The sequence below is a fragment of the Hirundo rustica genome, chromosome 3, assembly GCF_015227805.2.
Source record: "Hirundo rustica isolate bHirRus1 chromosome 3, bHirRus1.pri.v3, whole genome shotgun sequence".
In the NCBI taxonomy this organism is placed as follows: domain Eukaryota; kingdom Metazoa; phylum Chordata; class Aves; order Passeriformes; family Hirundinidae; genus Hirundo; species Hirundo rustica.
In genome coordinates, this window is record NC_053452.1 from 8,865,320 (window position 1) to 8,880,901 (window position 15,582).

The following is a 15,582-nucleotide window of genomic DNA, read 5'->3' on the forward strand; positions in this document are numbered from 1 at the left end:
TTGTGTTGTCAGTTTTACTTATCCAGCAAAGGATGAGAGAAGTAGCAGGAAGGGAATTCTCCCGAGCCATGTGGTACGCAGATGCAGAACGGAGAGCACAGCGGGGCCAGGAGAGGCTTTCCAAGGCCGTCACATGGGGAGTGAGATGCCCCACGCCCTCTCCATCGGGAGAGAGAATTCCTCTCTGCGGGAGGAGCAGGTGAGAGTTTCACTTTTGACATACCCTAAGGGCCTCCTTAGAAAAGTAATTTGTCCTGCGTGAACTTTTGCAGGATTTGCTCCGCAAGAGCAAGAGTCTCAGAGAGAAATTTAAACACTTGAAGCCCCTCATTGGCGCCTAAAGAGAGACCAAAGCCCGTGTCAGCAGGCAGAGCCTCAGCTTTACATCATCCTGACCTGCCAACAAAGGAACACAACAATTCCTCTCCCTCCCCCTCACCCCCCTCGGTGGAAGACGTGAGAGTTGGGACTATTGACACTGATCTTTTCCCCTTACCCCCCTCTGCTTAGACAAAGACAGACAGGAGCAGCCCTGCCCTGAGTGTTGGGAAATAAGAGCCCTCCCACCCACCTCCTGCTAGGGCCAAGGGAGCGGGGAAAGCTGCCTGGAGCCGCCCCCTCTCCAAGCTGGATGCGGGGGAGCGAGCCTGGAACAAACCTCGCCTGAGCTTGTGGGCAGACCCGGGAGCAGGGAAAGCTGGGAACAGAAAAGAGGCATTTCACGCCGCCGGCTGAGTCACCCCAAGCGTATAAAATCAAGGGCAGGCAGTCGGAGCCGCTCCGAGCGCAGGCACGAGGCACCGGAACTTTTGGACAGGTACGTGCAAGCGGATGCGGTTTAGAGGCGAGGATTAAGATTAAATCTAAAACTGGAATACAGCAGCCCAATTCCTCCCATCCTCTCCCCGCCAATGTGCTGCAGAGCAGGGGATCCAGCGGCTCCGCTGACCGGGAAGCGCTGAGGCTCCTTGGCTCTTGCACGGGTCCATCTGCCGAAAAGGACACAGGCAAACACAACGCACTATTTTGGTGGTCCCGTTTATACGGTTTTGCTGGTCCCTACTTCAAACCTGGGGTGGCAGCAAAGGATAACTGTCTGGGCAAGACCTGGCATCATTCAGGGAACAGCAAGGAGCAATTAAACTTTGGAATAAGTCTGAGATATTTCATAATATGTGAGGCTTCGGTTACCACCCTACACTGTAATGTATTTCTGGACGAGGAATGATAATTCTGATGCCGGGAAGCACAAAAGACGGCTCAATAAAAAAAACACGAGTGCGGGGCTGGGGTCAATTCCTTCCTTGGACACAGAATACCTGTGGGGACCTCGCACAAGTCATTAAGGACTTTTTTATTTTTACGAAGACCAAAGCAGGAGTGGGGGGAGGAAGGAGCACAGAGGGAGCTGTAACACTAAATAACATGTTTCTTGGCGCTCAGGCCTTTGGGGCCCTGATCCAGGAGCGTACTCAGTTTCTGACCACTTCCACTGAAATGCGGCTCGGGAGCTGCATTTCCAGTGCATCCTTCCCCAGCAGCTGGGCTGTGCAGCCTGTCTGTGGCTCCTCTACGGCGAGCCCAGCCCTGCCGCTGCTGGCAGACAGGCCGTGGGCACTGCCAGCCGCTCGGTACCCCCAAACCCTCTGTGACTGCCCTCAGAATGGGGCAGAACTGCCCTGCCAGAGCCCACACAAGTCCCTGGTCTTGCTGTTCCAGCTTCTGCTAAGGAAAGGAAGGTCCTTCCTAGCACAGGAAAGGCACTTTTATGTGCCCACTCCAACACGACTCAGCCCAGTTCGGGGTCCTGTGCTCTAAAGTTTGGTAACTCTTCTCTGTCCTTGGCTCCATTCATTTGCTTTGCACAGTCTCACAGAAAACAATCCCTGGCCACAGGCACACTTGACCCTGTTGTTTGGGCATGACCCTACTGGAAAACTCTTCCCACTAGGCTGGCCAAACTGGACACCGTGCAGGACAACCTGCTGGCATTGAGGGTCCTGGTGTGGGATACAACTTGGTTCAAGCTTCCTGCATGAAGGACTGTAGGCACACTTGGCCTAAGACTGCGCGATACTTCTGTCGCCAAGGATTCATGCTTACTTAGGCTTAATTACAGAAGAGCTGTTAATTATCACTTATCACTGTCAGGATAGAGTAGGAAAGGGATTATAAACTGTTTTTCTTTTAAATAGTTTGTAGACGCCTGGAGGGATTTTAATTTAGCCCTAAATGTTGATTTGTTCTCCTCTCTCTGAAACAAAAAGGAAACAGACCTTGAAAACTGCAAGCACCTCAGAGAAGGATGTTGTCACCCTTGCTCATCCTCCCTCTGCTGCTGGAGACCACAGCACATGGCCTAGTGAGCAGAGCAGCATCCAGGGATGTCACCACCTTTTTCCAGCTGGCTCGGGAGGATGCTTGGGAGAATGTTAATCTCACCAGCATGTCCTGTGAGGAACGGAAGAACAGGACCTGGATCACCCTGCAGCTGACCAACAGCAGCCTGACAGCTTTCCCTGTCTGCCTTCCAGAGGCCCTGGAGACCTTGGATCTCAGTAATAACCTCTTGGAAGAGGTGAATGGCACAGAGATAGCAAACCTCCCACTGCTGCGTGTCCTCTCGCTGAGGCACAACCACCTCTGGTCGGTGAGGTGGGGATCTGAAGCCCTCAGCAGTCTCCTCAAGCTGGACTTGAGTTTTAATAAGCTGTCATCTGTGCCATCCTGCCACAGCTCTGCCCTGCCTAACCTGAGGTGGTTGTCCTTGGCTGGAAATCCACTGATTGAAATCCAGCCACTGGCTTTTTCCTGCTACCCTCAGCTGCAGGTCTTGAACCTCTCTTCAACGCTGCTCGGGCAGGATGACAGCAGAGGAATTGGAGACTCTGCTTTTGCCATCAGCACAGATCCCGATGAGGCCATGAACAGGCCTGGAAACTCCATCAGTGTGCTTGATCTGAGCGGGACCTTTCTTGAGAAAAGTAAGTTTCTGGGCTTCCCACTGTAAACATGGGGTTTGGTCAGGCCAGGGGAGCAGAACCCTTGCTGGGACGATGGCTCCCATCCTGGCTGAGCCTGGAGTGCAGGGGGAACACCTCACACTGAAAGCTGCAAACAGCTGGTCCGAGCATGCAAGGCACTCTCATGCAAACCAGCCTCCCAAAGGAAAGGCAGAGACCAAACATCATGAGACAGGACAATTTGTCCCAGTGTAGTCACCCACCTCCATCCTAATCCCACTGTCTGCTACTGACAGTCATCCCCCTGTCAGCCCTGGGATTAGTTGGGAAGCACAGGAGGAAATTAGTTTCTCTTTCCAGACAGGCTGTTGAAATCTTTCTTTGTCCCCACAGCTACACTCAGCTTTTAGCGCTGCATTGAAGCAGCACAGAGAGGCTTTTTGTGCCATCCACAGCAGGGCCGAAGCTGAGGGGGGAGACAATCCCTGCCCCGAGCAATCCACGGGAGGCTTTTCCCCTTTTGCCAGCCTCCCCTGCCAGCCTCAGTTTATACCTGAGGTGCTGAGACATGCAGATGTGAGCTGCCTTGTCCAGCTGCTCTCAGCCTGGGGCAGGGCCAGGGCCTTAGGGGCTCCTCAAGCTAGAGGTTTCACTTCTACTCACATTAAACAGCTGCACCACCGAATTTCCTCCATGAATTTGCCTAATCCCCCATGTGGTAGTGAGTTACCCTACTGAGTCATGGGATGGAAAGGCCCTTTGTACAAGACTATTCTTTCTGTTCGTGCCTCTTGGCTCTTTTTCCTGTGCTAGGAGAAATGCGTTATTTGCCTTTCTTGCACCAGTCAGGACCTTGTAGACCACTTTCCTGAGCAGAGAAATCCTTGTTTGTTTAATCTCACCCAACAAGAAACCTATTCCATATTTCTTATCAGCTTTGTTGTCCTTTCATCCCCTCTTTTCCTCTTCCCTATGACAGCCTGACCTGCAGGGAGTATTAGTAAAATGCAGCTGCAAGGGTGTTTATACACTGGTGTATTGACTTTTGTTGTGTTCCTTTCCCAAAGAGAATAGCTGCAGAGGATGACAGATACTTTATATCTATGAATTCAAACCCCCTTTCTAGGCAGAAATCCACAGGAATGCTGTTCAGGCAATAGGTGTAAATATCTCTCTGTTTCAGTTCAACCAGAGTGGGCCAGAGACTTGGCCAACCTCAGATCACTTCACCTGACAAACATGCCACGGTTAAGAAGCCTCAACAGCGACTTCTTCAAGTCTCTGCCTGGTCTCCGAGAGCTGCACTGTCAGGATTCCCCTTCCCTGGGTTTGGTGCAGACAGAGATGTTTGACAGTGTCCCTCATCTGAGCCATCTCTCATTTGAGAAGTGAGTTGGGTTTTTTCATCCTTCCTCACACAAAGCACTCACATAATGCTGCGCTGTGGTGCCTGGGAGCTGACTTGAACAGTTTGTTATCAGATTTAGGAAGGAGGTGTGGGCTTGCTGTCTTTGCCATGTAAAACCTGGCCTGATAGAGCTGATACAGCCCGAAGAGGCAGCATGGGACTCAGCACAATTAATTGTTTGCTTGAGGTTGTATCCATTGTGTTCCCATCTCCCTACCCAATGGATGAATTCAGCCAGCGCTGTCTAGATCAACACAGATCCATGGAACTCCATTTGTGATACAGACCAGGCTTCCAACACCCACAATGGCAAAATCCAATCAGAGGGGAAGCACTGAGGGTTCCCTGCTCTGCAAGGATGGATGCTGACTGTTCCCTAATGTAGTTCTTTGTTCAGCATTAGTAAAGCAACGTTTGAGTCCCCATTCTAGGGGCAGCACCTCATGGTATGTCACATATCTAAAATACTAAGAGGGACAAAAGTCCAAAAGTGATTTATCAAAATAAGAGCAGGTGAAGCACACACAGAGCAGTCAGCATAAAGGAAAAAATCTGGAGGGCACTTTGAAACATTTTTTAAATAGCAACCCAGATATAAGCATATCAGAAAACAAACACTAGAGCACCGGCAGTGCCTAGAAACCAGTTTCAGGAAAATAAACTCTGACAAAGCAAAAGCCCTATGGATTCCATCCCCCCTTGATTGCCCTACTGAATTTACACAGCACTTTCCAACACCTGCAGGAATACCAGTTCAAAGTGCTAAAAATCGTTCTCAAACTTAAAGGAATTGCAGCTAAAGTCCTAGAAAAAAGAGAGCATCTTCTGAGCATGCAGAGTGCAGGATGGTGGGGCTAAATAATGGGTTACTGCCAAGGGGACTGGGAATATTGCTTTGTGCCTTACACACACTAAGGATAAGGGATGCTAAGCACACTCCAGTCTGTGAAAGGTAGCTCAGGGGTTTTTAACTATTGCATTTGTCTTGTAGCTGTAACCTGAGTTCCTTTAATCCTTGGAACACCAATTCATCGGACGGCATCACCATCAACTTGTACGGGAATCCTCTGCAGTGCAACTGCCAGCTCTCCTGGCTGCTGTCCAAGCCCAAGAAAGTTGTTCTGCAAAAGTAAGTGAGCTCAAGGAGATCAAGTAATGCCCTTCAGACACAGCTTCAATGTGCAAGTTGTTTGGGGATCAGACATTCACCACCATTCACTACGTTATTCAAATTCTTTTTGTGTTCTTCCCTTCCATAAGAGGTAGAAGTGCAAAATAAGCTCTCTTTCAGGGACAAAGCATAAAGTGTTATTAGCTATGGATTCTATTTTAAGGTGAGAATATTTTCTTTTTGTTTTGGACCATATTTCACTATTAGCTGGAGATAGAAAATGAGCTGTCTTAATGTGCCAGCGCTGTGAGCAGAAACTGAAAAACTATAAAAGATCCTTAACAAAGTATTTTCTCCTAACCCTGCTATTCGCAAAGCTTACATCACCACCGGCAGTCAACAAACCCCCTTGCAAATAGCACCATTTCTCACCTATTGTTTTCATGCACCCCTACAGTTTTACAGACTAATTACAATAAGCTGTAGTTAAAAGAAATATTTGCATATAAATGGTCTCTCTTCCTTTTGAAAGGCCACCAAGAAGATTTGTCATCAAATCTCTCAGAGAGCAGGGAAGTAGATTGTTGATATTAGATAGTTTTTCATCGGGATGCATTTAGCAGTTGCATTCTTTAACAAAACTTCAGTGTCTGAGTAAATAAAGAATTCGATCTTAGTCATTTAAAAGCCCTGGTCAGCCCACCTCCAGCTGCCTAAACCAGATGGATTAAGAATGCTGGGAATCCTGTTACATCTCTCTGCATGTGCTCCCGTTACTGTGGCATTAAAGTCTGACCCTTTGAGACAAGTTGCCTTGAATCCCGATGCCCTTTGCTAAAGTTCACAGCCATTGTTGTACCAAAGGACACTTCCCCTCGGGCAAAAGATATCCCTGCACCTTACAAACCCAAAAAGCCAAATTCCAGCTAAATTCCACAGTCAGTGCTGTGGAAAAAGTTGCCTGAAGTATTGATAAGACAATCTAGCTTTGGTCTAGGTTTCACATTGTCAGTAACACAGACAGTTTTGACAGCAGGTCAACAATCCCTGTCCAAGCAGCCTACAGAAACCTGTTCTGTTCTTCTGGATCTTGACTATTCTGGTTTCCCTCTGCAGGGCTCGGGAGACTTTTTGCACACCCCAGGAAGATTCGGGCAGACCTCCAACACCTTTTTCACTGCTGGAGCTCTATGAGAAATGCCAGTCAGAGAGCAACATTACGCTGCCCGATTCAAACACAGCTCTTCCTGATCATGATGCTTTCAACTTCACCAGTGATGATGCCTTTGCTGTAGTAACAACAGATTCAGCCCTGCTGACCAAAGATTTGACTCACACCAGCTCCCTAATCCAGATGGATACAAGGAGCACAGCAACATCCAAGCCAACACTAACCAAAGACACCTATACCAGCTCCCTAATCCACATGGATACAAGGAGCACAGCAACATCCAAGCCAACACTAACCAAAGACACCTTTACCAGCTCCCTAATCCACATGGATACAAGGAGCACAGCAACATCCAAGCCAACACTAACCAAAGACACCTTTACCAGCTCCCTAATCCACATGGATACAAGGAGCACAGCAACATCCAAGCCAACACTAACCAAAGACACCCATACCAGCTCCCTAATCCACATGGATACAAGGAGCACAGCAACATCCAAGCTAACACTAACCAAAGACACCTCTACCAGCTCCCTAATCCAGAGGGATGTGACGAGCACTGCAGCATCCAAGCCAACTGAACCGATCCCAACAAAGGCTAACAGTTCCTCCCACGAGGAGGAGGCAGTTTCTGAATCCACAAGCCACCCCCCTTCCTTGGCATCCGTAACCTCCTTCCCGGTTTTTCTCCAAGAGCTCTTTGCTCAGTCCTCAGATCACAGCTCCACAAGTCCAGCTGGAACAGAACAGCTACAGAGGGGGCTCACAACAACCGACACGACACTCCCCCGGGAAGGGCCATCCAACCAGACCACCAGTGACCATTCCACTGGAGGAACAGGAATCCCCCACACCACCAGCCATCACATTCACTCCTTTGCCACCCGTGCCAGGGAAGGTGCCCCCCAAACGAGCCGCCCACAGCTGAACTCCACAAGGAGCAGCGCCCGCTCAGAGCCTGCACCCACCACGCCGTCCCCGCATTACATCGATGACTACGACTACGAAGAGCAACCAAAGGAAACCCCGGTGCAAACGGCCCACATTGCCTGTGACTACAACCCTTGCAGGCACCTGCAGAAGCCGTGCAGGGAACTCCAGAACATATCCCAGTGTTCATGCCCTGGCACATCGAGGGAAGATGAGATTCCAGACCCACCCAGGCTCAGAGAGGTGATTGAAATCACTGACAGCTCTGCACAGATACGCTGGTGTGCCCCATATTCCGTTGTTCACAGCTATGAGCTGATGCTTCGTGCCCAAGACGACGAGGACAGGCAGTTTGTCATGGACAACATCTACCCCACGGCCAGGCAGTACACTCTGTATAACCTGCTACCATTCACCACTTACCGTATCTGTGTGACTGCCTCCAACAAAGCAGGGTCAAGCCAGGCAACAGGCCAGGAAATTCCAGGTAATTCGTGCACCAGCTTTAAAACAAAACCCAGCTACAAGTATGTTTTTGCTGGTCTGTCTGCAGCAAGTGGACTCTTTCTCATTACCACAATTATTTTGTCTGTATGCCTGTGTAAGGCATGTAAAAAGCCTCAGAGTGAGCAGTATGGTACACACTTAGTCTCCTACAAGAACCCAGCATTTGATTATCCCTTAAAACTACAAACCACTAATTAGCTCTGGGTGATTGTTCTGTGCATTCAAAGTTCACTATCTCCATCACCTTGGTGTGTTTTTGTGAGACTCTGAGAATGTCCTTCAGCAAAACTATGAACCATCAGATTCCATAACCCTGACATTTCTAAAGGAGAGAAAACCACCAGAAAAAGAGAAAAACTGATAATGAAGGTAGTCAACCAGAAAAAAGTCTTTGAACTCCTGTTCTTGTGCTAAACAGCAGCAAGCCTGGGCACTAACCTTGAAAACTTGTTTTTATAATCACCTACAAATAGAGTAGCATAAATTTCACACTGTGAGAGGCTGCCTGGCCAGCTGTCTGCCTCCAGTATCTTTAATGAGCACAGTCAGAGGAAGGCTGCAATTCGAGGTGCATTAAGCTGAGCAAGACACACTCTGCTTTCATTCACAGAGCAAAGCAGGGGGTTCCATTTTTTTAAGGTATTATCCATAAAGAGAGTGTAGCTGAAAGGAGTGAGTGGGCTCAGTGACAAGGTGCTGCGCAGATTTAACTCCTCTGAGTAAATGCAGTGGATGCAGATGATCAGCCTAACTTCAGTTCAGGAAAAAGAAACATGAAATTCAGTTGTAGTAACAGATAGTGCAGGATCCTTAGAGAGGAGGTAATTGTGTTGTTCTGATTTTTTATGAGGCTATGCACAACCAAACCTCCCAATGCTTCCCCAAAACAAGCTCGCAGGCAGTAGGGGGTTTGCAGTACAGCAGTGACCCACAGAAGGGGGGAGGGGAGCACGGTAACATTTGCTTCCCAGTGGATTTTAAGCAGAGAGGATGTTCTGTCCCAATCAGCCATCCCATCTACAGATTTAGCAGCTGATGATTTACCTCATACAGAGGCAAAAAGCCAAGTAATGAAGCAATTTAATGCACGTGCTGCTGAGACTTGGAAAACCCAGATCCCCTGCACTAGCAGCAGACAGTTCTGTGGACACCTTTTGAATGAACTCTTGGGTGCCAATTTCTGTATAATAATAGGAGATGCTGACAATCCCAACTTTGAGCTTGCTATTAGAATCCAAAGAGGTGTCCCAATCTGATACTTCACCATAGGTTTCAGTTCCAGGAGCTACCTGTCCCTGCTGCTACACAGTGCTGTACAGACACAGTGCATAAAACCCCTGAACTCTCTAAGGGAAGGTGCTGTACTGTGCAAAGAGTCTGTGTTCCATTCTTTTGGGGTTTTTAATGCTTTCAGTATTACAGAAATAAAAGCCACAGAGCTATGTTCTGATTTTTTGTTAAAGACATGGATCCTGGTGTTGTCTTTACCGTCTACAATGTTAAGCCTGAGAAATTAACTCCTTTTGTTGTTTTGGAATGAAGTTTCACCATGTAGTAAAGAAATGTTTTTATCATGGTAGATTTGTGTTCTCTGATGTCCCAAGAGCTTTCATTTGGTGTGTGGCAGACGTAGGCTTGTGCCTTCTCAGCACCATGGGCTTGCAGTCCTTTCCAGAGAATCTGTCCTCTCCCCACACTGCACTGGGAATTACACCATGGCTGCATAGAGACAGACTCCTGCCACATCTGTCCTGAGCTTGGCTGAGCCCCATGACTCAAACTCATCATAGAAGGGAAGAATGGAGAAGACAGGATGGGATCATGTTTCACTTTAAAAATCTCTAATTTTCACATTCTGGTAGTTCAGACTGTTTGCTGTTTGGAACTAGGTTTTTATATTTATTTCTGGCCTGGCTTTTCCTGCATTTTCTCAAGGATTTAGTGAACGGGTACATATGATTGTCATTTGAAGTGAGCAAATGAGCCAAAGACTCATTATCCCAAACTGGGGCAGAGAGGATATACTCCCTTGTGTTTGTACAACAAAGCTCTAGGAGACCTTGACTGGGCTATCTGGTTTTACCAAAAACAAAGCAAAATAAGAGATGTGTGAATAGCAATTTATATTGTCTCAAAGATTAGCTCCAGAGAAGGGCAGGAAAAAAAAGATACTGCAGCTGAAAATAAAGATTACTCCAACTTAAATATGAGTTAGTCCAAAGCAAGAGGGCATCATTTAAAATGAGATTTTGGGAGGACATATCTTACTACCCTTTAGCACACTGCAGCTCATAATCACTGAACTAGGAAGTTCATCACAATTGATTTCTCCAAACAATTCTCACTCCAGCCTATCCTGAATTCCACAGCCAAGGGAACACATTAGAGCCTCCCATTCTTTTAAAGTGCCCTTTCTGGGAGTCACACAAACATACAAGTCCTGCTCCCACAATCCCCACTTGTTCCAACTTAAAGTGACCCTCACAACCCAATTCCATCTGAGCTGATGAACCATCCTGAAGCACAGAGGCCCCAGCCAGGGGCAGTGCCTCTCTTGCCTGGTAACACTGAACCCTTGCACAAGTGGAAAGTGGAATGCACGAGATGAAGCAGCAGGGTTAAAAACATGGGATTTGTATTTATCAGCACCTATGAGAAGTATCAGTGCTTCAAATGCAATGTTTTTTGGGTTTTTTTCCTATTACCATTTTGTATTTTCACCAGGATTCATTTTAGCAATGACCAACTAAACTCTTTTTCCAGTGGAGGGAGCTCTCGGAGTGCTGCTCAGGACTGGGGCAGTGAGGGGAGCAAAGCAACCCGGGAGCTGCACAGAAACCTTCCCGATAAAGACATGTTAGGAAGCTGCCCAGCTTAGCTCCACCTGCTTGTCCCTTCCCCTTTTCCTGACTGTGCTCAGCAGCAAATCCTCTTTGTACCTCCAGCTTCAAAGACATCAACCTTTGGCAGTGTGACTGCAATACCCAGACATCTCTGAAACAATTTTAAAGAGCTATCAAAAGCCAACATATAAAAAAATACAATTAATACTTCACTTACTGTTGTGCAGTTCCACTTGTTCTGTTTCTCTGAGAGGAAGATCAGGAAGGAAGACTTGAGGGAAGTGCAGCGAGCATTGGGATACAGTTTTTGAACAGCTTGTGTAGCTTTTCCCCTGTCTTTTCTTTCCCAGAAGAAAGTCTTTTCAAGATCCTTCTCCTTTCACTTGTGTTTGTCTTCTTTCCAAAGAACCAAGTCCAAGCAAAGAGAGCCCACAACTCAGTCACTCTCACAGGGTCTCCCAGCAGAAACGCTCTGGGAAAGGGAGCTGATCCCCTCCATTCACCAAAAAAAGGCTCTTTAAGGGCCAGAACTCCTGTTTGCTCTGAAGGAGCAGAGAGGGACACCTCACTTTTGGTGCAGCAAAAACATTAGAGAAGCAGTCCCTGAGAGCCCTGTAAGCTGGCGTGTGGGAAAGCCCAGAGCAGCAGGACAAGGTGCTTCAGCCTGAACCGTGTCAGCACCAGGAGGGATCCCACTTTTCAGAGCTGTCCCAGGCCAGAGGGGTGCCAGGCATTAAATGGGCCAGCTGGGAGACAGATGATGCAGCCCAAGGCAGGGAGCTGACACCACACCCCAGGCTCCATCAGCCTCTTCATGGAAGGAGGCACAAGTTCAACCACGATGTTCCCCCAGCAAGCACCGCCCTGGAACAGCCACACTCCTGCACAGGGATCTCTGGAACAACACATTTGTGTGGAGTTACAAACGAGGATGCCTCTGAGGGCTCAGGATGTTGCTTGCCAAGAAGCCTCTGATTCATTCTTTACCTGTGAAATACAGAGAGATGTATCACAGGTGAGAACATGTTTCATATTTGCAGAAGCAGATATTCATAAAATAACATGTTTCAGCTCTGGGTGCTTTTTCTTTTCATCAGCCCTCCAAAGGATGCAGAGTTTGTACTGAACAGGACAAACTGTTAATGCCAACCTCTCTAAAAGGTAATCAAGCAGCATGACAAATCAACACTGCTCGTCTGAAACATCCAGGAGGCAACGCCTCACAGCAAGGTTAGTGCTCTGCTGGCATCTAGAGGGAGAGGGGGGAATCATCTGCCCAGGTATTCCCACTAAGAAAACCCTTTCACCAGAGAGCTTCAGCCTGCACCCTGCACACCGAGGGTCACAGACTCACACTACCCGTGTGCTCCTGTGTGTCCTCACCCACTCCTGTGTGAAGGGAAAGAAGCGCTGAGGATTAACAGCAGCAACGGTCCCAGCAGCCTGTCTGTCCCTGCCTCTATGACCAGGAACTTCTCTGCCAACTCACCACTGATAAGGAAATACGTAAATTTTTTGTTTTGTTTTGTTTTTGGTAAGAGCAAAGGGGGAATTAATGCCTGAAAAAACCCTGAAAAATCAGTCTACAAGTGCAGGATTTTTTTTTTTTTTTTTTTTTTTTTTAACTATTATAACTTTAGAAGCAGAGATCAGATTGCATTCTTTGCTCTTAGAGAAAAATAAATAGCAATGTCTACACTGATGTCTTAGCTGAACAAAATCACTATCAATAGAGTGTTTTTCTTCCCTCTCAGACCACAGGGCAGCTCTGTATTTTGTGCTGCTGCAGAACCCTCACCCTTCTGTGCTGGCTGACATTACCTATAAGTACAGGTAATAAGGCAAAGCTTGCATGGCACAGCATGGATTTCCTGACACACTCCCACAGTGTGTGTCCTCATTTTTCCTAGCTCCTCTGCTGAAAAGACTGTGTGAGCAGCCTCTTCACCTATGGATGCCAAATTAGATTTTTTAAAGGAACAAAAGAGAGCAAAAGCCCTCAGAAAATACTAACAAGAAATGGAGGGAGTAGGATGAAGGGGACAAAAACTCTTCACTATACATAGCCCAGAGCAGGAAAGAAACAAAGAAAATCAGAAGAAGTCAAGTAAAAGAATCCGAAGAAAATCCATAAAAGCCAGAGTCCCTCATTCATTGTCTTCTCCAGGAGGTGGAAGCAGCAATGCAGCCACCCCATGCAGGCAGAGCTGGCAGCTCCTGAGGGCTCAGTCAAAACTTCCAGCATGAACCTCCAGGTAGGAGAAGAAGAAAATATTCCCTAGGTAGAGACTTCTACTTAAATTTAAAAAACTTAAATTTGCTTGTGCAAAAATACTTCATGCTGGGAAGATTTGTGTATTGCATTTATTAAATGTTTAGAAGCTACTCACTCTTATCAGAGCATGATTAAGGAATGGTACTTAAAACTTATCTAAGGCCATGGGGTGAAATGATGTCACCCTGTTTGTGGCAATCATTCCTTCTGCTGTCACCACTGCTGCCTCGAGGGTTCTTGGTGAGTTATCTCCAGGGAGAAGCAAAAAAGAGCCTCTGGAAGGTTAATCTCCATTTCAGGAACATTGTGCCAGCAACAAACATCCCCAGAGGACTGAGCTCTGTCTTCAGTGCAGCTCTAACTAAAAATCTCTCTTCTTCTTCTTGCAGTTGCCTAGTCACACAAAGCCAGAAAATGAAGAGTTCCTACCCCATTTAGTCAAAATTAGGTCCAAGTCCTGTTTGGATGATGGAGTACTAAGCACACAAACCTAATTTCCCCCCCCCCCAAAAAAAAAAAACTAAGCTAAAAAACCCCAGGATCTCGTGTGGGGGTGTTTATTGTAGGATTTGTTATTGTCTCATTTCTTCTTGTAGATGCTGGAAAAGGTCAGAACAACCAGAAATTATGATAAGAGAGTAAGGAAAACAATATAAAGTGCAGGCAACTCCAAATCTAAACTTAGCTCTTTGGACAAATCCAAAAGGCTTCAGGGAGTACTGACTTTAAATGTGACCTAATGACACATTTGGTCTTTGGGTGCCTTGGCTGAAAGCTCAGCCTTCACCCTGCTGTGACAAGTCCTAAACCACGGAGCTGCTCTGGGTCAGTTCCCATCTGATGCCACCTTCACACCTGCAAGGGCCTCAGGTGACACCAAATCACGGCCAGGGAGCTCACACTGGACACAGAACGAGGCCAACAAGGGTGACAGGGGATAACAAAAGCGGGTAACAAAACCCCCTTCAATTAGCCAGAGAGCTCATCTCAAACCCAGTACATCCCGGAGGGCTGATAAAAGCCTTCCCCTGGCCCAGGGAAGGAACCCTGCCAGACCAAAATTGTTACTAAGATCCCACTCACTGACCGCAGCAGCTCTAAACTTAGCTCAGCAGCTTGAGACACACCAACTCAAAATCCAGGCTCCACCCAGCAGCGGAACAAACTGGCTCCAAGTGACTCTTAGCACCGAAGGAGCTGCTTTTGCCAAGCACAGAGCCACGTGCAATCAGGTGCCTGGGGCAGCCTCAGCTCTAACCTTCATTTCCTTCAAAATCCTGGAAAATCCTTGCTCCCAGCCCTAGGGCAGCAGCGAGCAGCGCGTGGTAACTGCAGGTAACGGTGCACGATTTGTCTGTGTTTTCCTCTCAGGTCCTTTGTGATGTGCTGTGGCAAAACCAAACCCAGAGCCCAGCTCAGCACCAGAGAAATGGCATCTGCAACCCCCCAGATTTACACAACATCCTTGGATGTTGCTGTGATCAGAGCCATGCCACTGATTGTACACACCCAGGAGAAACCAGGAACTTCCTGGGATACCACAACAAACTCTAGATGATCCCTAACCTGAGGTAACAAGGAGGTGTTACCAACCACAGCCCCTCTAAAAGCTTGGCTCTTCATTGATTTCAGCTGTAACATTGTATTAGTGCTAATTAGCCAGGATTTGGTACTGCTGCCATCCTTGCTCTGTGTAATTTAAGTGCAGGATCAGAGTTCACAGTGATTTCGGTCGTTTGGGGTGTGTTTGGATAATTTTAGTGGCCGTATAAATCCATATATATGCAAACTATTACTAGGTAGATCATTTCCCTGTATATGACCCAGGTGTGTGCATTCTCTACCTTTACACAAAATTTGGTTTCCTCTCAGCCTGCTAAAAAAACTGAATATAAAAAGGCAAAGATAATCCACTTCTAAATTCTCTTCTCAGTTATCTGTTTCAAAGGTGCGTAAATCCAGGGGAAAAAAAAAAAAATCTAAAAAATGGTTGAAAGATGATAGAGGTGATGTTTTCCCTATTTCTTCATTTTGACAACTGTCCAAATGCTGGATTTCTGATATCTCACCATACAAAGCTGCTGCTGGCACTAGAAGACTGCTCACCATGAGGATGTGTTTAACTGGCAATGAGCTCTTGATACAGGTACAGGTGCTTGAAAATTGAGAACAACCCCAAGAGCTCCCATTCTCTGCCTGTTTCTTACACTTTGCTGGTGCAGGGGAACCTTTCTTGGATAATTTGCTTTACACAGGAGCACTTTAAATGCTGACTTCTCACACCCAACCAAAGATATGCCATAAAAATTATAGGGTTTAGGTATTATGAGGGCATTTTCCTTTCAGTCAGAACTCTTTTTTGAGGTGGTGTGTT

At 47.1% G+C, this 15,582-nt stretch overlaps 1 protein-coding gene across 1 annotated transcript; it reads left to right on the forward strand.

Moving 5' to 3' along the window:
• The first annotated feature begins 640 nt into the window (after positions 1–640).
• On the forward strand, positions 641–9,668 carry LRRN4 (leucine rich repeat neuronal 4). Its single transcript, XM_040060584.2, has 5 exons — positions 641–817; positions 2,268–2,984; positions 4,147–4,351; positions 5,363–5,500; positions 6,599–9,668. The coding sequence occupies exons 2-5, from the start codon at positions 2,306–2,308 to the stop codon at positions 8,286–8,288; spliced, it is 2,712 nt and encodes a 903-aa protein (XP_039916518.1). The 5' UTR covers positions 641–817; positions 2,268–2,305; the 3' UTR covers positions 8,289–9,668.
• The last annotated feature ends 5,914 nt before the right edge of the window (positions 9,669–15,582 follow it).